This window comes from Capra hircus, chromosome 26, assembly GCF_001704415.2.
Source record: "Capra hircus breed San Clemente chromosome 26, ASM170441v1, whole genome shotgun sequence".
Lineage (NCBI taxonomy): Eukaryota > Metazoa > Chordata > Mammalia > Artiodactyla > Bovidae > Capra > Capra hircus.
The window spans coordinates 26,857,941-26,884,325 of NC_030833.1; the positions used below are offsets into that span (position 1 = coordinate 26,857,941).

At 53.8% G+C, this 26,385-nt stretch overlaps 1 protein-coding gene across 3 annotated transcripts; it reads left to right on the forward strand.

Moving 5' to 3' along the window:
- ITPRIP (inositol 1,4,5-trisphosphate receptor interacting protein) lies at window positions 525-26,004 on the forward strand. Of its 3 annotated transcripts, XM_018041588.1 has the most exons (3): window positions 525-768; window positions 1,070-1,272; window positions 22,207-26,004. In XM_018041588.1, the coding sequence occupies exon 3, from the start codon at window positions 22,220-22,222 to the stop codon at window positions 23,888-23,890; it is 1,671 nt and encodes a 556-aa protein (XP_017897077.1). In that variant the 5' UTR covers window positions 525-768; window positions 1,070-1,272; window positions 22,207-22,219; the 3' UTR covers window positions 23,891-26,004. The 3 variants fall into 3 exon arrangements, with proteins under 3 accessions (XP_017897077.1, XP_017897076.1, XP_005698504.1); XM_018041587.1 differs by lacking the exon at window positions 1,070-1,272; XM_005698447.3 differs by lacking the exons at window positions 525-768; window positions 1,070-1,272 and adding an exon at window positions 17,096-17,341.

Genomic DNA, 26,385 nt, shown 5'->3' on the forward strand with positions numbered 1-26,385 from the left:
GCTTTGGACACTAAAGCGCCCTCTACAGATGAAAGTATTTAGTAATGAAGCTCCTTTGTGCCTAGTTACTCAGGAAAAGGCAAAAATGCATTCAATTATCACAGAATTTGGTGAGCTATTTTAATCCACTTAGAAGTCGAAAAGAAGGACCAGCGTTGTGCTCGACTCATATTTCCTTCCAAAGGACAAAATAAGTGGCCCCTGGAATTCCACCGCTTGTAAAACGCGCCGCGGAAAACCCTGTGTAGGCGTGCAGGGACTTAACTCCTTCCTTTCCGCCCGCCCAGAAGGACTTTTAAGGGCGTCTTCTCTTGACTCCCTGTCCATTCGCTCCAGTTTAAATCCAGCAGCCAGATTCCGTCTTGCGCGATCACCCTCCAGTTCTGCTGGCCCCTATGGAGTTTCTGGGGTGGTCGATGGGCAGATTTCCGCGGCGGACCGTGGGTCAGCCGCCCCCTAACCCTCACGGTCCACCTTAAGGAGCCTCCGCGGCAGGGAGGAGAGGCGGGTGTTTTGTTCTTATAAGGAGGAAAAGTTTCTTTGACATCTAGGAAATGAGTAACTCTGCAATCCTCTAGAGCCCGGCGGATGGGGGCCAGAAGGCGGGATCCGGCCGAGGTATCGCCGCCCCCGTCCCTCTAATTGTCGGGCGGGAAGCTCAGCCGCAGCGGCGGCCAGCCAACGGATTCCGGGGCCCCCGAGACCCGCGAGCGCAGCCGGGACTCGCGCGATCCCTCCCGCCTCCGGGAGCGGGAACCGAAGCCGAAGGTAAGTACTGGGCCCGCGGCCGCGAGGCTCTGCGTCCTCCCGGAGCATCTCGTGGCCTGGAAGGGAAAAGAGGGACCAGGCGGAGCTGCGCCGGAGATGGAGGCGGATTGGAGGGGCGCGCCCGCTCTGCCCCCCGGGTTGGGACTGACTTGAGGGACTGGGATACGGCGCCCGAGCACAGGCGCGGGTTGGGGGGAGGCTGTCCTCTCCCTCTTCGCGCCGTGCGGGGTCCTGCATCCCAGCCTCTCCTCTCTGGCTTCTCCCCGGCCGCGGAGACCCCAGTGAGCGCTGCCCGTTGCAGCCCCGCGCGGCGGCAGCGCCTCCTCCCGGCCCACCGAACCGCGATGCCGGAAGCGGGACCACGTTGTTGTTTCTACCGCCCCGAAGATCCGTTACTTTGGACCGTGTGAGCAGAGCTCTGGAGCTGAAAGAGTAGTCGAGTCGCCCTGCTTCTTAGCCAGCTCCCTTCCATCCTTCCTTCCCCCTCCTGGAAGGAGAAAGTAGGTATGAAGTCTTTGTTGTCTAGTTTAACGTAGTGAAGCCATGAGGTTGCTGGAGGCAGGATGAAGCCCCCGCCGCTTCCTCTTTCTGGGCTATTAGTGGAGGAGACCCCACGCCGTGCAGAACTTTCTCTTGGGGCTGCTGCTAGTCTCCATCTGCCCTCTAGTAGCATCCCAGACCCTTTTCCAGAGTTTCCAACTTCCTGGCTGCGATTTGGAGGAACTCGGATGCCCCAGGACTGGGCTTCCCATCCAAAACGCTCTTTTTCTTTAAAAACAAAAGTGCTGTGTCCCAGGAAGGGCAAGTATTTTACTGAACCCCTCAGGGACCGCACTTTGCCTTTTGCTCCTCTGAAAGCTGTGAGAACCATCCCTCCTTACACTCCCCCTCCTCCCCAAAACTAGAAGAGTACCAAGTACTGGTGGATCCTGGACCCTGTCCTTTTGAATCTAAATCAGTTCAGAGTCCTAGTTTGGTAGGGAGGAGGGAGTGGGGAGGTTCTTCCTTTGGATTTGACCCAGGGTTCTTCCCTTTCATAAACTAGTTCTACTGCTGAGTGGCTGCCAGGTAAAGCAAACCTGTGCAGGGTGCAGTCCCAGGTCCAAGCCAGCCTTGCAAAAAGGCCTGGGCACAGGTAGAATTGCTGCCATCCACCCCTCCTTTATAGCATATTGGGCTGTGCTTTCGAGTCCTCTCTCCAGCCTACAAGCCTGAAGTGGCTTTCACTGTTTGCTGATTCCCTATGTGCTGCTGCTGCTCCAGGCTGTCCTGCTCTCACATTTTCCACTTGTGGGTAACCATAAAGTGGTTAGGCTGACTCTAATGGAAAGAGTTTTGTGCAAGTGCCATCCTCCAGCTCGGTAATTTTCAAAGATGCAGTTTCAGGCTCCAACTTTCGGGTGGCAAGGATTTGAACTTTTAACCTCATGCCATCAGCCCAGAAGCTGTCACCAAGAACGCCTCCCAGCTCCTGCACCACACATGAGAAGAACAAAGATGAGAGTTTGTGGGTGAACTTTTTATCTGAGGGCAAAAAAATGGAGGAACTTCTGGTAGAGGCTTCTAGCAAAATTGCCCACCTGAGAAGGTATTGTCTGGGAGGAACCTGGTCTTGTGTTTTTTTCTTCCTTGGACCCCCTTGGGATCAATAAAGGGAAGAAGATGGAGGATTGTCTGGAGGAGAAGTATCTCTGGGTGGAGGGCTGGAGTGCACAGCCCTGTTCTCACCTGTCCACAGGGGAGAGGTGGAATGCCTGAGAGTTGGGAGGGTGTTTCTTGTCGGGGAGAAGGGAATGACTGGCAGTATTTCCTCCAGAGATGAGAAACCTAGGGGAAGGTGGGTCTGGCCTTCAGGAGTTTCCAACTTTGTCACCCGAGAGAAGGAGGAGACTTGCTCTGTCTGGCCTCAGAGATTCACAGGGTGGGAGAAGCAGGAGATGGATTTTACTGACTCAGAAATCAGGAGGAACTTGCTGACAACTGGGGCACCTCAGTAGTTAAGGCGCTGCCGTCACTGTCAGGAGACAGGTGGCCATCGACAATAATGAAGGAGAGTGTCCCTCCAGAGTCCAAGACTCTGTGGCTCCATGTTTGGGGTGCAGAGTCCCCTCAATTGGAGGGCAGCCCTGGGGGGCCCTTGGGGAAAGCTTTACCCCACGAGCCTGCTAAGGGAGGGGTAAGTGCTCCAGATGTGCTGGACAGCTGAGGAGCAGGACCTTACTTGTGGCTGGGACTAATCTTGTCTTGCTAGGGAAAGGGATGTAGCCAGGAGAGTGCCAAGAGCTGACAATAGTAACCTCCAAGACTGCTGCTAGCCTGTTCCATCATCTGCATGAATTAGAATAAGGTGCTTCCTCTTAACAAGAAGATGGCACCTTGGTATCATTTAAAAACAGAGACCTCATCTGGGTGGACAGAGCCAAGGCACATAGCTGTGCAAGCTGGCATGTGAGCTTGATTCATCCTTTCCACTCTCCCAGCCAGGTGTTCTTGAGCAGTATACCACCCATACAACCGTACACAGCAGCCTGATAACCAATTATTGAGGGCTTAACATTTGCCAGGCTTTTTTTTTTTTTTCCCACCAAAATCACTTGGCCTGTATTAACTCATTTAATCTTCTCAGTAGCCCGGTGACATAGGTATTGGTATCCCCACTCTATAGCTGAGGAAACTCAGTCACAGAGAAGTATAGTGTTCAGAAGCCTGAAAGTCACTGAGCATTCACAGAACAAGAAGCAGGTGAAGTTTCAAAAGCTAGTTTGGTTGAGGCCCCTCGTGAGAAAGAGATAAGAGCGATTGCTCTTTATCAGAGGAAGGAAACCCACTGTCAGCTCAGATGGAGGAAGATGGAAAACTTACCTGGCAGCTGAAGGAAAGGAAAGAGAGGCAGGGCTGGCCCAAGCTTCCGATGTCTTTCCTTTTTAATCACTGGGCAGTGTGACATTGCACATCCAGTCTGGGGCCTGTCCTGAGGATGATGAGTAAGTGCTGCCTGGGTGTGGTGCAGAGGAAAGGGGCCATGCAGGGTCCCTGACCTGGGCAGAGAATGCCTGAGGGAATGGAGGATGGAAGAAGTATCTGAACACGCTGTCCTGACACTTGCAAGCTCTACAGCCCCTATCCCTGGCCAGTGCTGCTCGTCTGCCCTTCCCAAGCTCATCCAGAAAGACTTTCCAAAACTGCATTTCACAGCGCTGTGTGTATGATCACTTCTTTTTCACCCTAAGCATTATTACAGCACTTAATTAGCTGGAAAGGAGCATTTTACTATCTACTGTCTATGGTGCTGCTGCTGCTGCTAAGTCGCTTCAGTCGTGTCCAACTCTGTGCAACCCCATAGATGCCCATGAGGCTCCCCCGTCCCTGGGATTCTCCAGGCAAGAACACTGGAGTGGGTTGCCATTTCCTTCTCCAATGCATGAAAGTGAAAAGTGAAAGGGAAGTCGCTCAGTCGTGTCCAACTTTTAGCGACCCCATGGACTGCAGCCTACCAGGCTCCTCTATCCATGGGATTTTCCAGGCAAGAGTACTGGAGTGAGGTGCCATTGCCTTCTCTCTCCATCTACTGTCTATAGACAGTATTTTAAACAATATAGACTTCTCAGCTAATGGGAAATTCATCATGGCCTTGGAAAGGGTTGACTGGTGCCTAGCCGATTTCCCATGTCACGTGACCTTTCCCAGATTCTGGCTCTTAGCTGCACACATTCAGAAACCCTGTCTCCACAATTTTCAGAACAGTCTGGACTTGAGCTACTGAGTCATCTACAGAGAGCTCTTGTACACTACAAAGTATACAAATAAAATTGCTAGCGTATTTGCAAGAAGACTTTGTAACTGTTGTAGAGCCAGTGATACTGGCTTCTTGAGTCCTGGGCAAGCCACATGGGAAACTAAAAACCAGAAGGCAGCTTGTGCTTGGCAAAGCTGGATTCAGGTCAGGGGAGGCAGAGGGCAGGGGCAGCAGTGGTCCAATAGCGTGGACTCTGTTCACTTTTGTGGCCCCATCACCAGTTGAGAGATGCCTGCCAGGTAGACCAGCAGTCCTATATGTTATGTGTATCTCCTTAGCCAGTCCCTCAAGGGCAGTGTTTGCCAGTAGGATGTCCCCCTGTCCTCTTTCATAATTTAGCATTTTTTATTTTATTTACTTATTTCATTTAGTGCTTTCTAAGCAGTAGCTCCCAGCTACATTAAGTTGTATTTGCATAAGTTGAATAACTACTATAAAATTTCAGGGTTGTAAGTTCAGGCCACAGGGGTAAATGCAAACCAAGGAGATGGTCAGGTGGCCTGGATGGGTCGACAAGAAGTCAAGTATAGAGCAAAGAAACATGGTCCTTAGTCAACACAGATACTCAACGAACTGGAAGGGCCAGGACTGACCACTTACTGCAGCCCCGGTGTGAACATGAGGGTGATACAGTCCTAAGTCCTTGCTTCGGCTGTCTGAACCACCTGGCCTGCCCAGCTGGCCTCTGGATTTAAAGGGTTCTCCCTGGTCTCTGTCCAGGCTCCCTCATGGCTCTTCTTTAGAAAGCCACAAGCCTCCAGGTGCCCCAGAGCCAAGGAGGTATGACTCACATCGACCTTGACTTAGGGCAGGCTTGGGTTGAGTCCTGGCTCCAGAGCTCAGGAGTTGGGCAAGTGCTTTGACTGTTCCAAGCCTCGGCTCTGTCATTAGTAAAATGTGGACAACCCCTCACAGGGCCTGCTTATAAGCCACTGTGATGGTGCCTGGTGCAGACCAGTCTCTGGCTGGTATGAGCATTGAAAGACAGTGGAGGTCAATGGAGGATCAGCATTCTCTGCTAGATTGGGACCTCACTTCCCCACTGCTTCCTCCTCTTAGCTCTGGGCAAAGGGCAAGGCCATAGGGACCCAGACTCTCCCAGATGGTGAAAAGGAGATTGGTACCCTGGTGTGGGGTTCATTCAGAGCTGAGGGTAAAGCTACCCATCCAGACCTTTCCACCAACACTAGGAGAGGGAAAGCTGGGTTTGAGGCATGGCCTGAACAGGCACCCAGAGGGGAGAGAGGGTGAGGTTTTTCTGGGACAGGAAGAGGATTGTTTGGTTGTGCCCACGAGGTGTATAGGGTCCACCTGGGCAGTTTGGAACCTAGGATGTCTTCCTGTAGGAAGCTCAAGCCCCTTCATCCACGTGGCCCACCCCGTGACATCAGCAGAATGGAAGCACCTCACCAGTGACATCACTGTTGCCCAAGGCAACAGACACCTTCACCTTAAGTTATACTGGGAGGAACAAGAACCACCCAACTGTAACACACAAGTTGAAGGGAAGGAGCGCTGCAAGTGCTTCATCCACAGGTGTGTTCCTCGGGATGGGCTAGGGGAAGAGGGCAAGGCTGCAAGTCCGAGGTCTGGGCTATGAGCCTTTTGGTGGAGGGTCTTTGGGCCTTGGGTTTGCTCCAGGCCCGAAGTACTGACAGCTGCCTTCTTGTCTGGGTCTCTGAGCTGCAACTCAGACCAAGAAGGATGCCTCCTGAGGGGCTTCTTGTGGCTTCCATGGCTCTGAGCCTCCCTCGTACAACCTGAATCAGTCCGCAAAGGGAGTATGGTGAGAGAAGACAGGAGTAGCGATGGGGAGGTCAGAAAAGGGGCTTTCCCTTCTTCTTCACCTCCTCCCACTAAAGGAAAATAAGAAACATGGCCTCCTTCCTGGGGAGGCTGACCTAAGAGAGAACCTTCATTCATCGATGGAACAAGTATGCTCTTACTGTGCACCTACAAAGTGCCCGACACTGTGCTGGGGCTTCAGTAGCCTCACGGGGCCTTGTGATCAGATGCACACAGAGGAAGATTGTGCAGAATCCACTGCCCCAGGGGTGGCTACCAACTGGAAATAGAAACAAGGTCTCTGAGGCTGCCTCTCACCCAGCTCTGGCATGCCCCATGGAATTCTAAGTGGGTTACATGAGACCTGTGGAATCCTTTCCTCCCCAGCAGTTTATGTAGGAATCTGAGGGTGTCTGAGATATACTGGAGATTTGGTGAGTGGTGTTAGCGAGGACAGCCGTGGGTGTCCATGGTGTCCTGCCTAAGGACAGAATCTGACAAAGTCTGAGCGTCAATGGTGAGAGGACAACAGGCAGACCACCAACCCCAGATCCTCTCTTGCTCTGTGATATTGCCACATAGGACTCAGTTTCTCTGTCTGTTTAATGGGGACAGTAACAACCAGAAGCAGATAATATTCAGTGCACTTGAAATCCTCTGATGGAACTCCTAAGAAAAAAATTCAAAGCCCACAGTGTTTAACAGACTCACTGCCAGGTGAATAGCACAGCAGGACCCTTGCTGTGCCCAGGAGGAGGGGCTCCCCTTTGTAGCTCTCTTGGGCTTCCTCCCTCCAGGTCACTTCCCTGCACTGCGGATGCAGGAGGGTCTCCTACTCCTGCCTCAAACCTCAGGGAGGGCGTTGTCCTCATAATTGCCCAGCTGGTTGATGCAAAACCACGTGCTCATAACAAACAGTTCTCCTGGGAGCTTGTTTCAATAGCCTTCTTAGTAGCAGTCTGGGGACCCGCCTGGAGTTCCTGAAAAGGTCCTTTGTTTGCTGACTTTGTTTCAGAGTCACTGAGGAGGTAGGCATGCCTGGGCCGGAGGGGAAGAGAAGAGAGCGGGGATGCCTGGGCTCCACCCTTGTGTGCCTCCTCTGAATGCCCCCATGCATCCATTCCTCTTCCTCCTAATGCCTCACCCCTAAACACACTGCCCAGGGTCTCAAGAGACCTCACTCCTCTTTCCCCATGCACTGCAGAGGAGGCTTCCCCATCCTTTGAACTGAACAGCCATCTCAGATATCCAGGGTCACACACCCAGAATCTCTGGATGGAAGGAGCATCATAGCTTCATTAAGTCTGACTCCTTGCATCATGCCCACATTTCACCTAAATTGTCACCTGTTTTTCCAGAAGAGCCTGGTGGGCTACAGTCCATGGGGTCGCAAAGAGTTAGACACGACGGAGCACATTGAGCAAGAGAGTTTCCCTAGATGGCACAGGGAAGGAAAGCCCATAGGCGCGTGTCTGATGTTTCACAGGTCGCTGAGCAGCACAGTATGACGGAAGGACCAGGGGCTTGAAAGCTGGGCAGTCCTGGGTTCAAATCCCCGCTCCGCGATGTTGGTGTGGGTGGCCGCCCCTCTCTGTGCCTCCTTTTGAGGTTTGTTGTGAGGATGATATAGCAAAGTAAAGTGTTTTGCATCATGCTTGAATCTCAATAAGTGGAGCTCATCAGTCGCTGTGTACTAAGCCCTCCCCTGGGTGTCAGGGCCCTGCAGCTTGTCTGGTGTCCTCCAGGAAGACCAAGCTGCTTTTCACTCTACCAAGGATTGCTCTTCTGCTTCTTCCCTTGCCTGATTCGCATCTCACCCTGTCATCCTCCATTTGTCTTCCTTTTCTCCAAGGCTCTCCAGCGAGGAGGTGGGTGTCAAGGAGAGAGATAGCTGAGGGTCAGATAACTTGTGTCGGAGTTCATTCCTGGGACGTCATTGTGGTCGGTGGTGGTGGTTAGCCAGCCTGCAGTTAGCAGAAGGCTGTACAGACCTAAGTGGCTGTGGTCTGTCCCTAGGGGTGTGCTCACATTTCCCAAGGCACTGACCACTGTTAGGGCTTTACTTTGCTTTTCAGATGGCAGGGTGCCTCGCAGAGGGGAAAAAAAAAATTTAGAATTTACTTTATCCAGGATGCCCTGCTCCACTCCCATTTCAAATTCCTCCTCCAGGGCATACAGGCAGTGACGTTCTTTTCCTAGTCCTGACTTCATTCATTCATTCAGCAAGCATCCATGCAGCACCTTTAATCAGAGACCAGCATTGGTTTCTCCTAGGTGCTCAGAAATGGTGGAGGAGCTCTCATTGTTGCTGCCAGATGGGCAGGCAGGGAGCTGTGAATTTCCCAGGGGCCAAACTTCCTGCTCTCCCTTGGTGGCAGCCCCTGGGGCCTTTACAAGAAAGCAGGAGGTAGAGGTGACAACTTTCCCCTGACCCCGGGCTTCTGGGGATGCTGCAGGAACGTAGGCCATCTTACCTCTGCCCAGAGGAGTCCCTAAGATGCAGCCAGCAGGATTTAACAAATCAAAACGGAGACCTGGCCTCCTCACCAGTACCGATGCCAGAAACAATGTCCTTTACGGAGCACGACGTGTGGCTGCCATGCCATGAAGTAGGTGCAGTTGTTATAGCAAGTGGGAGAGCCAGGATTCAAATCCAGGCCTCTGATTCCAGAGTCTGGCCCTTCTCCAAGAAGCCTCTACAAAATATTAAGCCCTTCTGAGCTGAAGAGCTTTGGGCTGTTTCTTTCTGGGTGGCCTTGGGGTGGCAGGATGTCCGGTGAGCTTGGCAGTGGCAGTGGCAGTTGGCAGCGCAGCCCAGCCAGACCCGTGTGTATCTGAATTGGTTCTGGGACACCTACTGTGTGCCAGGTGTAGCCTGGGGTAGAAGCTAGGACAGAGCGTGGGCATCCTCACAACAATGTCATCGTTCCAACCCTGTGGCTGGAAAACTTTGTGGTTGTAGATGGTGGTTTTATGTAACTCACAGGGAGGGTGACTGTGTTCCTGGGTGATTCTGCGGGTCGTTCTTCTCACAGTTCCTAGGTCCCCCTGGAGGAGTAGGACTGGTCTGCTCTGACTGGTGTGGCCCTGGTGAGGGAGGTCCCTGCAGTGGAGAGCCCAGCCAAGAGGGCCAACCGCAGCTCTTATGTTTTTTACAGCTGGGTAGGCCTCCTTCTTGCCTTTGAGTCTCTTGCTGTTCCCCTTTATTAAGATGAAAGGGGTCTTTAGATCTTTGCAGTCACGAAGCAGCGTGACTCTGTGTGTGTGTGTGTGTGTGTATGATGTGTGTGTGTGTGTATGATGTGTGTGTGTGTGTATGATGTGTGTGTGTGTGTCTGTGTGTGTGGCCCAGAGCGCTTCCTTTCCTCCCCACCTCTCTCCCCCTCTCTCAGACCAGCTGGGGCCCAGACATTGTGTCAGGTACTCCCAAGCCTCAGGGGACCAGGGTGGGAACACAGCCTGGGCTTTCACTGTGGTGGGGGCCAGTACCCTCTTAAGCCTGAATGGAGTAAGAGGCAGTGGGGAGGGTGGGGAGAAGGAAGAGGCGGGGAGAGGGGGATCTGGCTGTTCTGTGGCCGCAGAAAAGCCCCTGGGGCCCATCTCTTGTGCCCAGAGAGGCCGCGGGTGTCTCCCTGAGCTGGGCTCTTTGTTCCAACCCAGGAAAGGCGGCTGCTGGGCACCGACAGTCTACTTAATCCCTCCATCCCCTGCTCAGCTCTGAGAGGGGCCTGTGGGTGCGGGGGAGGGGCTTCCCTTCCCTTCCCTTTGTTGTCCTTTGTATTTACACTCAGCTTCCTGCTCCACCCCCTTGAGTCCCTCCCCTAAGCCTGTGTGTTTGCTGTGGTCTGGAGCCTGCTTCCCACTGCCTACTGCAGACCACCCTCGGTGTCCCAAAAGCGGGGTCTGCCCTGAGCATTTGCTGCTGTGCTTGGAGGCCTGGGGTGTAGAAACCACAGGATGCAGGGAGAGAGCGGACAGTCTGGGGAGCCCTGGTGTGGCCACCCTACAGTGAGTGTTCATGTTCCCTCCGGGTAGCTGCTCTTGGGAGTGAGATGGGGCCCAGGGGCAGAGGAGACTTCCCAGAAACAGCAGTTTAAGCCAAGCCAATGTCTGACAGTCAGAAGGACTGCTTCGCTGTGGGACACGGTTAGTACTGCACTTCTGTTGTTACAACGCACCCTGTAACTTCAAGTTTAGAAACCTGGTGTGGGAATTGGGTTTCAAGGGAAGCCCTTGGGTACACACCCGCTGTAGGAAATGCATGGATGGTGTTTATAGACGCCTCTGGAAAGCTAATGTCTCCGTGTGCAGGGTGTAAGCCAGTGGGTCCCCAGGGTCACCATGTCCTTGGCACAGTGAGCAGGCGGCCCTGCATATGGTCTCTGCCAGGAGCTCTGCAGAATGTCAAGGCACACAGGCCCACCTTGACCCCAGAGGAACCCAACCACGGAGGGCGGTGGGATACGACCAGAGCTCAGGCCAGCAGCCCCTTGTGATGAAGCAGCAGCCTGGGTCCCCTGGGGAGACAGCAGGGTCCAGAACCGCAGGCCTGGCACAGGCCTCTGGCTCCTCTGCTCTCTTCCTATTGTGTGACCTTGAGCAATTGGTCAACCTCTCGTTGCCTTGGACTCCTGCCTGGGAAATGGGGCTGCTGCACAGGCAGATGAGCCAAGAGCAAAGCCTTGAGGAGCAGGGCTCTGTTGGGTCCCTACTTGGGTCACATTTCTGGAGACACCGTCTACACTAGTGCCAGATGCCCGCCTGCACTTGAGAGGTTTAGTAAATAGGCTGTCTGTTCCCCTAGTTCGTCCATCCCCTTCAAGAAAAGGATGTGTCTCGAGTTGGGGGAAGAGATGATCCAGAAGACTTTGGGAAGTAGTTTCTGGAATGGGCTGACTGTGAGGACCGGACGATGGCGTTAGGTGTGGACGTTGTAGGAAATGGTGGGAAAGTAATTCTAGGAGGTGTTCAGAGAACAGTAGATAATTTGAAGTGGCCCTCGCGGGAGGGAAGGGAACAAAGGGCGTCCCCTGACTGAACTAGAGCTCAGATCTGTGTCTCATGGACTCAGGATCTCCCTTAAGTGGGGCAGGGAGACCTCCAGGGCCTGGGCTACCTGAGGTGGCTGGAATTAGGGGAGAGCTCAGAGGAGCTGATTCCAAAGGACCACACCTGGCCAGGAGGGAGAGCCCTATAGCGTGGCGTCCTCTGCTTGGAATCCCAGGCAATGGCTGGTTTGCTGCTGGTGACCAGCAGAAATGGGAAGCTGGGTGGCCAAGCTGGGATGTGCTGTGAGACTGCACTGGCCACCTAAGGGCTGTTGTAACTGAAGATCACAAATGTGGTGGCTTGAAACAACAGAATTCTGCTCTCTCTTAGCTGTGGAGGCCAAAAGTCTGAAATCAAGGTACTCTGAGGACCACACTCCCTCCAAATGCTCTAAGGAAGAATCCTCTCTTGCCTCTTCCAGCTTCCCATGGCTCCAGACCTTTGTGGGCTATGGTGCATCACTCCAACCTCTGCCTCCATCTTCCATCACCTTCTCCTCCTTGTCTGTTTTCTCCTTTTCTGTCTCTTTAGAAGGACAGTTGTCTTTGCATTCAGGGTGATCGGGAAGTGTCTCGCCTCAAGATGCTTAATTAAATTACACGTGTAAAGACCCTTTGTGCAAATACAGCCCCATTCATAGGGTCTGGGTATGAGCACATGGACTTGTCCTGTTGAGGTGTGCCATTCAACAGCAGTAACTTATATTCCCGGAGCCTTGGGAAGGATGAATGAGAGAGGAGGGTGTAGGCCCCAACTCAGGACTGCCAGGGGAGCCCTTCCTTGTCTCTGTGACTGCAGTCTCCTTGTTATCCCTTAGCCTCTGAGACCCCAGGCCTTAGTCTGTCTGTCTGTCTCTCCATCCCAAGAATTTTACTGTGATTTTCCATGATGCCCTGTGGTTCAGGGCCTTGGTGGCGGGGAATTCAGGCAGCACGGCTGGACAGAAGGAGGCCCTGTCCTTCTTGGGAGACTGATGCCTTCCCTGCCTTGTCCATCGCTTGCCGCTGAGGGACGTGCATGGGATGCGGTGGAGGAGCAGGAACAGGAGGGATGTGGGCTGTCCCATCCATCTGGGCAGAGTCCAGGCCACTGTCCTTGCTGCACCCGGGCTGGCCAGCTGCTTGACCCCAGTCCAGAGGATGGGGTTGGCATCCTGGTGGCATTGTGGAAGCGCCTCCCTCTTCTGAGAGTGGGCCTGGTGGAAACTCCACACTCTGGCAGACGTGAGCGGGCTCCCTCAAGGAGTCTGGCCAGTGTGGCCACGTGTGGCCACAGCAGAGCTCCCATCAGTGGAAAGGCTGCTCCCCACAAGTGTACAGTTCCCATGGGCCCATCGGAGGTAGTCCACCTCCCTGGGTCAGGGGGGTGGGGGCTCTGCTCTCTCCTTGTTCTGCCCTGCTTTCCCACCCCTACCAGGGCCAGGGCCAGTCTTAACCCTGGTGTTTCCCTGGGGTAGGAAGGGGTGGTGAGGGTGCAGCTCTCAGTCCTGGGAACCACAGGCCTTGGACTGTAATCTGAGTGCTGCTCAGTGCCCGCACAACAGGCCACACGATCACTCTCTTTCCTTCTCATCCCTGGAGAGGCTGTGGGGAAGGCGCATGCAAGCCCCAGGCACCGGCTGGTTAGGATTAACTGAGAGTGGCTGCTGAGGCCGACTGGAAAACACTGGAATGGGGTCAGCACTGGATCAGGAGTGAAAAGTTGAGCGGGAGTGAGCGGTGGCGGGAGGTATTTCAGGGAGTCCCAGATGCAAAGGCGCTAGCTAGCAGGTGGCGGTGTGGCTGAGGGGGAAAGAGTGAGGAGAGTCCTGGGGTCACAGGCAGCCTTGAGTGGAATGCTGGGTGGGGAGTAGGGGGCAGCTGTGGGCAGGGAGAGGAGGCATGTGAGGGGTGACAGACTCAGGGTGGCCCGCTGATACAGTTTATTTGGCTCACATGGATTTCAAAGAATTTTTGAAAGAGTGGACAGCAGAGTAAAATTGAGATGTTGGTCAAAAGCAGATTTCTGGCTTCTCTGGGAGGAAACAGCAAAGATCATGCCATTTTGGGTGCATAGAACATGCAGTGTGGTGGCTTCCCCAGAGAAGGCCTGAGTGGCCCAGTTGTCCAGCACCTGCCCTGAGCCAGTTACGTAGGGAAGTGTCCCCTCCCCACTCCATCCCTACATCAACACCACTCCTGCACCCAGGAAGGCGAAAAAGAGGTAAAGGAAGGAGCCCAGTGGCCACAAAAGTGGCAAATCTGAGGAAGTGCCAGGCTGAGGCCAAGAAGGAGGTCCTCCCGCCAGTGGGAGGGGCTAAAGGTGATGCAGTGGAAGGTGGCGGTGCTGCAAAGACACTGAAAAGAGGAAGCCCTGGCGGCCCAAAACTGCACCCTTTCTACCCACTTTCTCAACTAATTTTGGTCCTCTTCCTTCCTCTTTCCCCCGCCCCTCCCTCTCTGCCCAGGCCTCAAGCTGGCCAGCACCCAGTTCCCACCCCTAGAGTTCACCCTCTCCCTGAAGTTCCCCTCCCCCGTCCGCTTGCAGGGTGCAGGTGAAGAGACCCCAGCCTGAAATGCACTGGTGGAGGCTGTCTGCCTTGCCCGGGCGGGACCTCTCTCCTCTCCAGCAGAGGAGTCCCGTCCTGAGAGGCGGCAGCCAGTGCCTGCAGTGCTGCCCTTTGTGGCACCATCTGTGCTGGGTCTGTCTGTCCCCTGGCCCAGAGTGAGGCGGCGAGGAAGGGATGTGTGGAGACCCATCACTCACAAGGCGGGCCATCCCTCCCAAGTAGGTGATAAGCCAACTCCCACTGACATGTTGGGCGCCTGCAGTCCAGCCCTGAGTGTGGTGCCTGGAGGAGGTAGGGGTGGGGATGGAGACGATGTTCAGCTTCGAGCCCTTGCTGGCACTGCAGGTAGAAAGGCAGGGACAAAGCATAAACCCACACAGTAAAGAGCAGGGATGTGGCCTGACCCACGGGGTTTGGAAAAGGGCAGGCTCCCCGGAGGTGGGACCCCTGAGCCGGCCCTGAATGGTGGGTGCTATTGAACAGCAGGGAAGCTGGTCAGACACCAGCATGGGATGTGGCCTCTGCCAAGAGAGAAGAGTGGAATCGGGCATGAGACAGACAGACCATACGTCACCAGGACTCAGACAGCCTGCTCCAGGGGCCCAAACTGCAAACGAAGACTCAGGGTCAAACTTGCACTCTGCATTCCACCTCTCTTGGCTTATAGTCCTGTTTCTCCAAGGCCTAGGAAGCTTGGGGTCAGCCAACCTGATGATTTTGGTGGTCGCCACTGGCAGGGAAAGCAGGGAGGTGTCACCAGGCGGGGGAGGTTTCCTATCAGCCCCTGGGGGGATGGAAGGAGTAAAGCAGAGAGAAGACAGGCTTCATCACAGACTGCAGTCCAGGAAATCTTAGAGGCCACCCAGTGAAGCTGGAGAAGGAAATGGCAACCCACTCCAGTGTTCTTGCCTGGAGAATCCCAGGGACGGGGGAGCCTGGTGGGCTGCCATCTGTGGGGTTGCACAGAGTCGGACACGACTGAAGTGACTTAGTAGTAGAAGCAGTGAAGCTCCCTGACCACCAGTCTCTTCACAAGATAGGGATGCCACAACCACCTATCTGGTGTTCTGGAAATTAAATGACAAAACACACACAGAGTAATTAGCTTCCTGTTAGCTGTTGGTGAAAACATCACCTTTCACTAATCCTCTTCTGCTTGTGAGGGGCCACAGTCTGCCTGGACCACTTCCACCTTCACCCACTCTCCCAGTCAGGTGTGTCTCCTCATTATGCCTCAATTTCCCCATCTGTAAAATGGGGCTTAGATGAGTTGCACTCTAAATTCTGACTTTCTTAAATTTGTGGATTTATTTCCCCCTAACAACATGTATCTCCTTGGCCAGGACTGTGAAACTCCAGCACAAGGCCAGGGACACAGGAGGGGTTCAGCCCAGACTTTGGACAGTTTGGGTCTCCTTTAGCCACTTCTTTCTTGGGAGGCCCAGAATCTAAGCAACAGGAAAGGGACTCCAGTAACCCCACAGGACCTGGGCTGTCAGTCGTCCCCCTGCCATCAGCCCACCTCCCTATTCCATTCTGTAAGGACACACAGGTTCTCCTTTCAGCTCTGAAGATGACGCCAGGGCCTGAGCTACATCTGCCGTGGTAATTAGCAGAGCTAATTGCATCTGAGAGGCTAGGCGTGAGGCAAACCCTTGGCGAGTGCCAGGATCTGGGCTGCAGGGACACTGTGGAGTCCCACCCTCCTCCTCCCTAGAAGCCTGCCTGGCTTGGGAAGGGGTGGGTCTCAGACTGGAGTCAGCATTAGAACTACCTAGAGGTGCTGGCCCCACCCCTGGAATTTCTGATCAGCAGGTCTGGAGCTGCACCTGAAAATTTGCTTTTCTAATACATCTCCAAGTGATGTTAGGGATGCTGAGCCACAACCACATTGGAACCACTGTCCTAGGGAGGTGGAGGGCCTGGCTGCTGGGCTGCTAAGAAAGGCACCCCCACTGCTGAGGCCACAGTCAGCCAGCCCCAGGTGAGGGCAGGTGGGTGACAGAGCCAGGCAGGTGTTGATGAACACATTTTTAGGGCTCGACACAGGCTCCTGCTGTTCTCGATTTGTTGTTGGAATTCTGCCTCGAAGGAAAGGGCCGTGGTGGATATGGAACCAGGTCGATGGGCGCGGAGAAGATATACAGATAAAGAAGTTCCCACAAAGAACAGCAGTGAAACTCCCTCTGAATGTTGTAGCCTAGTGTTCATTCTGTCTGCCTCTTGTGTGGATTGTAGTGTTTTCACTACTGAGGATCATGCCATCCTCATCTTTGTGGGCCCTGTAGCACCCAACATATTCCTTGCACACTATTAAGTTTGGGAAGATCCCCTGGAGGAGGGCACGGCACCATACTCCAGTATTCCTGCCTGGAGAATTCCAGCACTTTCACTTCACTAGGATGTGCTGAGCACTGCTCACAGCAACCCCTGTAACCTTCTAAGTGGTGGGTGTCACCCCTGTTTCACGGGTGGGTTAACCAAAGCCCAGGATGAGAAGTAATTTTCTAGCCACACAACTAGAAAAGGCACAGCTAGGCTGAGAAAGCCTGCTCTGACTGCTTCCACCAAAGCCCAAGTTACTTCCACTGTGTTATGTTTGTGCGTAAGCGCTAAGTTGCTTCAGTAGTGTCTGACTCTTTGCGCCCCAATGGACTGCAGCCCTCCAGGCTCCTCAGTCCATTGAATTCTCCAGGCAAGAATACTGGAGACGTTACCATGCCCTCCTCCAGGGGATCTTCCTGACCCAGGGATCGAACCCGGGTCTCCTGCATTTCAGGCAGATTCTTTACCATCTGAGCCACCAGGGAAGCCCCACATCCTAGTGAGGGCTTGATAAAATGAAGTGTATCACTATTTTTTTTGGCCGTGTGGCATGCAGAATCTTAGTTCCCTGACCAGGGATGGAGCTTATGCCCCTGCATTGAGAGTGCAGAGTCTGAACCACTAGATCGCTAGGGAAGTCCCACTATTAACCAACTCTTAGTGGCATTTATTGGATTAAGCTGTGGTGGGGGTGCCTCGGGGGCCTGGAGGATGTGGAAGTGAGGGACCCACAGAAGGAAGGGGAGGTCTTAGATTTCTCCCCCAGGGTCTGGGGCTTCCAGCCAGGCTCAGAGTAAGGGTTTGAGTAAACCATTGGTCTGGGCTGACCACACGCAGCGCTCCGCCCCAGCCCCGGTGACCCTGGACGTTTGCCAGGCTAAGTTTAGCCGTGACCTGCATGGGCTGCCACGCTCTGTGGGCAGGGGCGGGGGTGGAGAGGAACTCAGCAGGTTTCCTGCCTGCTTCCTGGCAAGCAGACCCACAAAAGCCCTCCAAGTGACCCAGGTTTATAGTCAAAACTGAACCCAGCTGGATGTCTCAGACTACATGTATGGGGCAGCCTTGCAGAGGTAAGAGATTTGGGCCAAGGCAGAGGTGGAATACTTAAGTCTGGGGGAAAGGGACCCTTTGGTGAGGAGTGTGTGTGTGTGTGTGTGTGTGTGTGTGTGTGTGTGCACTCGTGTGTGCATGCATATATCCACAGTTTTGTGAGAGGCTCTAGCTGCTTTCCTGCCCCTGCGGTCTCCAGAAGTCCCAACATCCAGATTCTCTCCCTCATTCTTCTTACCCCCAAGGACCCTGGGGCAGAGTTCTTCGGACTTGGCTTGGGGAGGGGAAGTAATGGAGGCTTCTAACCCAGCCCCACTTCGTGCAGACTCAGCATCTCCACCCTGTTCCCCATCATTTAGGCGCCGAGGGCAAAGCCAGCCTGCACAAAGGGTATCAGGAGCCAGACAACAACTGGGATCCCATCCCATCCCCAGGAGGGCGGAGGTGGTTTAAACTAGAAGTGAGTCAGAGGGAACTCCACCTCCAGGAGGATCCAAGGCTTCGCTGCCCCACCCCACCCCACCCCACCCCACCCCCCACCCTGTTACTGGGGGGAAGAGTGGATGGAGTGGTTTACTGAGGAACAGCAGGCTTAGGGGAGCATTTTGTGCTTTCAGAGCACTTTTGAGCGTGTGTTCCTCCACACCCCTGGGACTTGGGTAGGGTTGGTGTGCTTGACTGGTGAGATAATGAGCCCCTAGAGGCCAAGGAGGAAGGAGCTGGTGTTGTAATGTGCTTACCCCATGCTGGGCACTGTGCTCAGCACCTGAGTTGGATGGTCTTGCTTAACTTCCCCTCTCTATGAAGGAGGGCCTGCTGTTAGCTCCATCTCACAGGTAAAGCAGTGGAGCCCTAGAGAAGCCAAGTGACTCACCCACGACCCCTCGGCAAGGGACAGAGTCACGGTTCAAACCTGGGCCTGTTTCTACAGCCCAGGGTCCTTTGTGATTCCTGCTCCTTTTGCGTCTTGTTCATAACCTTACTATTGCTAGTGATCTGTGGCTGCCTGCATCCCCTGTAGGGGCATTTGTTTGGCCCACTGTATCTGCAGACCCCTGCAGGCAGGTTCATCTATTATTCCCATCCCATCACAGCTAACCTTTTATATGAAAACTTGCTCAGGGGCAAGCATTTTGGACTTTCCTAGTAGCTCAGATGTTAAACATCCACCTGCAATGCAGGAGACCTGGGGTCGATCCCTGGGTTGGGAAGATCCCTTGGAGAAGGAAATGGTAACCCACTCCTATATCCTTGCCTGGAAAATTCCATGGACAGAGAAGAGCCTGGCAGGCTGTAGCCCATGGGGTCGCAAAGAGTTGGACACAACTGAGTGACTAACACACAAGCATTTTGCTGAGTGCTTTCTGTGCATTATTTCCTTTACAACAGCAGGTATTATTATTCCCATTTTACAGATGAAAAGACAGAGATTCTGAAAAGTTGAATGGTTTGTCCAAGGTCACATATCTAGTAGTGCACATGCTGGGGCTAACCCAGTCTGTCCCCTCCAGAGTCCATCCTCTTAGCCTCTCATCACAGTGCTGATTGATCTAGTTGATTTGGAGTTTTGAAACTTGCCTGCAGCAGGCATGAGGACATACACAGGGGGCCCTGTGGAAGCTGTTGGAGAGAGAAGAGGAGGACTTCCCAGTTATAGGACTTAGCGATGGCACCCCACTGCCAGGCTGGTGGCATCCTACCCTGGAAACCGACCTCAAGAATCAGGTGTTGCCAAGACTTGGGCTGTGACTTGTCAGGGCCTGCTTGTGCCCAAGTGTGGCAGTCTGTAGTACAGGCCCTTTAGGGCCTCAAAACGCCCAAATTACCTCCTGACTGACTGCTGCCTGGCATTCTACCATTATGTATGTTGTATGTGTTAGTCGCCTGGTCGTGTCTCACTCTTTGCAACCCCATGGACTGTAGCCGGCCAAGCTACAGTGGGTTGTAGTGGGTTGTCATTTCTATTACTAGTACTGCTGCTGCTGCTGCTAAGTCACTTCAGTCGTGTCCGACTCTGTGCGACCCCATAGACGGCAGCCCACCAGGCTCCCCCGTCCCTGGGATTCTCCAGGCAAGAACACTGCCATTTCCTTCTCCAATGCATGAAAGTGAAAAGCGAAAGTGAAGTCACTGAGTCATGTCCAACTCTCAGCGACCCCGTGGACTACAGCCCACCAGGCTCCTCCATCCATGGGATTTTCCAGGCAAGAGTACTGGAGTGGGGTGCCACACCCCTTTATCCTAAAGTTCTGATCCATGTTTATCAGCCAGCCTTACAGTTTTATCCCGGACCACCCTGGTCAAATTTTCCACCGATGCTTCTCTAATGTGGAAACCAGAGCTGGCCTGTTCATGCAATTATCCTGCACGCTGCTCCTTGTCTTCGGGCAGAGAAACTGGCTGGCTGCCCCCTGCACTTTTTCCTCACCCTACCTCCCTCCCAGCCCAACTTCCTCCACTTTCTCCTGTCCTCCATTGACTTCTCAAGTGGAAATGCGGAAGCGTCTCAGTTCACCTCTTAGGCCTGAACGTAACTACACTGAATTCTGCTGCCGCTGGACCTCCCCACCCCCAACACTTTTGGTTCCTGCTAATGAAGAGGGGTCACCTGAGCAGCAGGTTTTGCCCAAGTATGAAAACTCAGGCTATCTACATCCTGGCACTGCCAGGTAGAACTTGCAGAGGTGTTGTTGTTCAGTCACACAGTCGTGTCCAACTCTTTAAAACCCCATGGACTGTAGTATGGCAGCCCTCCCTGTTCCTCATCATCTCCTGGAGTTTGCCCAAGTTCATATTCATTGCACTGTTGATGCCATCCAGAGGTGTCCTTAACCTGCTGATAGATACCTGCTTCTTGGTACCATTAGGGTAAGAACCAGAACATGTGACTTTCAGGGTGCAAATTCAAGGTCAGGGAATGGGGCTCCTATCAGGTCTGTTGGCATGCATTGGGGCAGAGGTGGGGGCTCTTAGTTCTCCAGCAATGACCTCCTTTGTCCGTTTGCTTTCCTAGCTGAGGTCCCCAACAGGAAGTGGGTGGGGCAAATGCCAAAAAGGCCAATTGTTACTTCCCAAGATTCCAGCCAGGGGAAAGAGAGGGCATAATATAAGGGTTACTATGTGAGATAGTCCTTCGAAGACTTTAATGTGGATGGTATTAAAATGCAGATTCTGGTTCCGTGGATCTGGGGTGGGGCCAAGATTCTGCATTTCTAACAAACTCCCAGGGGATGTTGCAGCTGCACAGTCTGAATAACAAGTATTGTAAGGGGTTAGTCCTTATCCCAAAGTCACTTGAGATCTAAAAATCCTGGAGGAATGTCACGTCTCCTTTCACAATTAAGAAGCCAGGTTAGAAGTTCAGATGACTAGTGAGAGGAAAGTCAATGACTTAGTCACTCTGGTTGTTCCCTAGATCATCCGGGAAAAGATTCAGGATCAGCCAGGAGAACAGTGTCTGAATTTGGGGTGGGGTCTTCCAATCAGAAGGAGAGGTTTTCATTGGGGGTATATAAGGGCTCAAGACTGTTTCAGCTGCTGCTCAGTAAACATGCTGTGCACCGTGCTGTGTAGGTAGTTTGCATGAACAGTGAATTCATTAATATGATGACCTCCTGGGTGCTCTGGCTCTCCTTTTGTACAGTAAGGAAAGTGAGGCTCAGAGGGGTGAGTTAACATACCCAAGGTCACACAGCTAATTCAGTGAGTGACAGGACTGGCTTTGGAACACAGCCCTTCTGTTCTTAACCACTGCTGCTGCTGCTAAGTCACTTCAGTCGTGTCCGACTCTGTGCAACCCCATAGACGGCAGCCCACCAAGCTCCCCCGTCCCTGGGATTCTCCAGGCAAGAACACTGGAGTGGGTTTCAATTCCCTTCTCCAATTCATGAAAGTGAAAAGTGAAAGTGAAGTCGTTCAGTCGTGTCCAACCCTCAGCAACCCCATGGACTGCAGCCTACCAGGCTCCTCCGTCCATGGGATTTTCCAGGCAAGAGTACTGGAGTGGGGTGCCATTGCCTTCTCTGCCTAACCACTAGGCTATACTATACCGAGGAATCAGCCATTCACTGAGGGGGAAGAAAGGATGTCTTATACACTATTATTTTGATTCAAGTGTTAGAAAAGAAACTGACTTAAACAAAAAGAGAGTATATTGAGAATTCCCTGGTTGCCTAGTGGTAAGGATTCTGGGCTTTCCCTGCCAGGCCCAGTTTCAATTCCTATTGATCTCAGGGAACTGAGATCCTGCAAGCTATGCGGTGCAGCCAAAATAGGAATGTATTGATTTATATGACTACAAAGTCCAGAGGTAATGGCTTCAGGCACTGCTGGGTCCATGTTGGCACCTCTCTCTGGCAGATCTCCCTTTGAGGTTGCTAGAGAGCCAATACCAGGTGTAACCCCTCAGGGTTGCCTGAGCAACCTTAGCCAACAGGGTAAGCCTTTCTCCCCATTGGTCCCAACAAATCCTACCTCTGTCTCCCATTGGCCAGAGCAGGTCATAAACTCATCCAGAATCAACCACTGCCAGGGTGAGGAGGAGTATGAAGTTGTCAGGCGGGGTTATATCCTCACCCCTTGACTGGGGGTGGGTTCATCCCCTCATCCCCTCGCAAATCATGAGGACTAGGAGTAGAAAAGATTTGGTTCCCAGGGGAAGTGGGTGCTGCTACCAGAAAGAGGACTGTTTGGGCAGACAGAAACAGGTCCACCACTGTGGTGGTTTAGCCAGGATGCTGGTGTGGGACTTCAGGGTTCTTGTTCCCAACAAGGCTGGGCTGTGGGTTGGGTGGGGCGGAGGTCAGTGGGAGGGAACGACAAGGGAGTGAGCGGTGTTGAGGAAAGCTAGGTGTGACCAGTCCTGTCTCTCTCTCTCTGTTCCCAGGAAAGCTACCGCCATGGCCCTGGGGCTTTTCCGGGTGTGCCTAGTTGTGGTGACGGCCATCATCAACCACCCGCTGCTGTTCCCGCGAGAGAACGCCACGGTCCCTGAGAACGAGGAGGAGATCATCCGTCAGATGCAGGCGCACCAGGAGAAGATGCAGCTGGAGCAGCTGCGCCTAGAGGAGGAGATGGCGCGGCTGGCGGCTGACAAGGAGGCCGAGGAGGCGGCACTGGAGCAGGTGGCAGAGGAGGGCCAGCAGCAGAATGAGAGCCGCACCGCCTGGGACCTGTGGAGTACTCTCTGCATGATCCTCTTCCTGGTGATCGAGGTGTGGCGGCAAGACCACCAGGACGCGCCCTCGCCCGAGTGCCTGGGTTCGGATGAGGACGAGCTGCCCGACCTGGAGGGCGCCCCGCTCCGGGGCCTCACCCTGCCCAACAGGGCCACGCTCGACCACTTCTACGAGCGCTGCATCCGGGGAGCCACAGCTGACGCCGCCCGCACCCGGGAGTTTGTGGAAGGCTTCGTGGATGACTTGCTGGAAGCCCTGAGGAGCCTGTGCAGCCGGGACTCGGACATGGAGGTGGAGGACTTCATCGGCGTGGACAGCATGTACGAGAACTGGCAGGTGAACAAGCCTCTGCTGTGCGACCTCTTCGTACCCTTCATGCCCCCGGAGCCCTACCACTTTCACCCAGAGCTCTGGTGCTCTAGCCGCTCTGTGCCTTTGGATCGCCAGGGCTATGGCCAGATCAAGGTGGTCCGGGCCGACGAGGACACGCTGGGCTGTATCTGCGGCAAGACCAAGCTTGGAGAAGACATGCTGTGTCTCCTCCACGGCAGGAACAACGTGGTGCACCACGGCAGCAAGGCGGCAGACCCGCTATGCGCCCCCAACTCCCCGTACCTGGACACCATGCGCGTCATGAAGTGGTTCCAGACCGCCCTAACCAGAGCCTGGCACCGCATCGAGCACAAGTATGAGTTCGACCTGGCCTTTGGCCAGCTGGACACCCCGGGGTCCCTCAAGATCAAGTTCCGCTCGGGGAAGTTCATGCCCTTCAACCTGATTCCCGTGATCCAGTGTGACGACTCCGATCTGTACTTCGTCTCCCACCTTGCCCGGGAGCCTGGCGGGGGTACCCGGGCATCCAGCACCGATTGGCTTCTCTCCTTCGCTGTCTATGAGCGCCACTTCCTCAGGGTAACCTCGAAGGCGCTGCCCGAGGGCGCCTGCCACCTCAGCTGCTTGCAGATCGCCTCCTTCCTGCTCTCCAAGCAGAACCGCCTGACCGGCCCCAGCGGGTTGGGCAACTACCACCTGAAGACCGCCCTTCTGCACCTCTTGCTCGCCCGGCGGCCTGCCGACTGGAAAGCCGAGCAGCTCGACGCTCGTCTCCACGAATTGCTCTGCTTCTTGGAGAAGAGCCTGCTGGAGAAGAAGCTCCAGCACTTTTTCATCGGCAACCGCAAGGTGCCAGAGGCGATGGGGCTCCCTGAGGCGGTGCGCAGGGCGGAGCCTCTTAACCTCTTCCGGCCCTTCGTCCTACAGCGAAGTCTCTACCGGAAGACAGTGGACTCCTTCTATGAGATGCTCAAGAACGCCCCAGCGCTCATTAGCGAGTACTCCCTCCATATTCCCTCAGACCATGCCAGCCTGCCCCCGAAAACTGTCATCTTGTAGAGCATCCACAACCCAGAGGGCCAGGACACAGGGCATCCTTTGCATTCACACCCCTGGGGGCATCTGCAGGCCCTGTCCTGGGAAGACGGCAGGCTTTATGGGGTGCCATGGCTCAGCCCGCCGGGAAAGCCAGACCCTATAGCACAGAGGAAATGGAATTCCAAGCCAAAGCTGGTTTGCGTTCATGCCGTTGGGACTTGCCAGTTGAAGCTATTGTCTGGGTTTAGGGGCTGATCCTTTGCAGCTGACTTTTGGATCACTACCAATGACAAAGATTATGATAGAATTCCATGGATTCTGAGTTACGGGACAATGCAAACAGCGATTTGGGTGTGATTCTTTTTATATCCCAGGTCCAGTCTTTACTTGAATATCAACAAAGGATCTATAGGAATGTCAACAGGAACCCAGTTAAGACCCTGCACCCTGATTTTCCGGTAACCCTTGGCCGCAGGCATCTGCAGCCAAACAGTGGGCATCAGTATGGGTATTTGCAGCATTCAATCCATAGCCTGCACTATAGGGATCCCCACTGTGGCTGCCATTTTTATACTGTTTGGAGAAAAGACTTAGATTCGCAGCCCAAGTGGCTAACGTCTCTGTTGTACAGAAGTGGGTACCTGGCAGAGAGAAGTTGAAGTTGGCCGTTGTTTCAGCTCCACGTCTCACTCAGGACTCAGGGTGCACCCATTTCTCTCTGCCCCTTCCCCTTGGATGCTGCGTTTTGAACCCTGTAGGGGCCAAGCTCAGTGGCTCTTCACCCTCATTTATCTCCACAGCTGGTCTCTCCAGCCACCAGTATGTTGGGAGGTGGAGGCACTGAAGGTGGAAGATGAGAGAGAAAGAAGGGCACTCACAGAGTGACTGGGACGAAGGACAGAGCCTGGTACCTGGGGTGCTGGGGTCTGGCCTTCAGAGAAGATGCCCAGTTCAGAGAAGATCATAGAGATGAAGGATGCCATCATCCTGGGTTTCTCTCAGGGTTCCATTCTTAGGGCAAAGGGTGCCTGGAAGCAAGATCTGTTGTGGACTCCCAGCTCCCCGTGCAGACCCCCACATTCCCTTGGTTGTTCATTCCAGTGGGGTTCTCTCACTGCACAGAACCCCCCTTTCTGGATGGGTTTTGCTGCCCACACAGATGACCAGCACCCGCAGAGCCTGACAGAGGCTTGGCTGATGGACACACGAAAACAGACTAGAGGTGCAGCCCACAGACCTCAGAGAGGGCGCCTTGGCCCTACTGGGCCGCGGCCCCCGGGCAGGCACAGCCTGCGGTCGGCGCTGGCCTCCGCCTCCAGGCCTGGCTCAGGGGGCTCGAAGCCGCTCCCTCCTCCGTTTGTGGCTTCGCTAGCCCTCTGGGAGCTCCTGTCTTGGCATCGCTTCAGTCACCCTGCAGAGGGCCAGGCAGGAAGCAAGGATGAGTGCTCCTTCCCCAGCACTCTCCCTCCAGTGCTGAAGCTGCCCATACCTCCCAGACTCATGCCTGATGCCTTAGGGGTGTCGGGCTTACCATGAACGAAGAAAAGATCCTGTCTCTGCCCCAGGAGTGCTCTCAGCTAGCCTTGGAAATTTCCAGAAGATGGACAGTTTGCCTGACAGGGTTAATTCACAGTGGTTGGCTCAGCTGTGATGAAGCATTACAGACTGTAGGAAGCTGTAGGAAGCTTTCCATGTGAGCTGGGGTTAGAGTGAGCAGCGCCTGGGCTTGCCCCTCCCCAGGCCCACATGGTCTCCAGCAATAACCCTAAGCACCCATTCTGTGGGGATTCATTTCCAGAGTTGGGGTGAATTTCCTTATTTATTGTCACCCATGCCTTTTCTTTCTGATCTTCATCCTCATCTGATGTACTTTGAAGAGACCCCAGTGACCAAGAACCAGTCTCCTTAAGCCAAGATCAAGCCTCAGTCTCCCCCAGCTTCCCCTTTGCTTCCAGAAGAAAATTCACCGAAAAATTACCTTCTGGCCTCTTGTTTATACAGAGACAACAACTCAGTGGGGAAATGGGGATCTTTTATGTACCAAAGCTGCTTCTGAAGCAGGAAGCAGCGGGACTCTTGGTGTTTCATGCTGCCTTATTTATATTAAAGGAAGAATTAAATTCTTGCAAGGAGTAGAAACTGGTCACAGTATTTGTTTTCAACTTCAGGAAATCTGTGAGCTTCCCAGGGCAGAGCTGGGGAGAGGGTGGATTTCCTATTGACAAGAGGAAGCTTTCACTCCCTTTTTTATTCTTATGCTTTTGGAAAACTTTTAAAAATTGCAAAATAGAGTATTTCTGGCCCATCTCTGAGGCAGCCTGCAGAGTTTCAGAAAGGGCCTTTGAAAGCCAGCTATAGGGTGGATTTCAACACAAAACCCTGTTTCACACAGTTGATTGTGTGCAGAGTGTTGGGGCCTGGGAGTAACATGAAGCTTTTGGCTTGAAGAAAACAGATTGCCTTATAAACGGAAGAGTCCTAGGCCTGTAGGGCACTTAGGCCTTTTCACTAAGGCC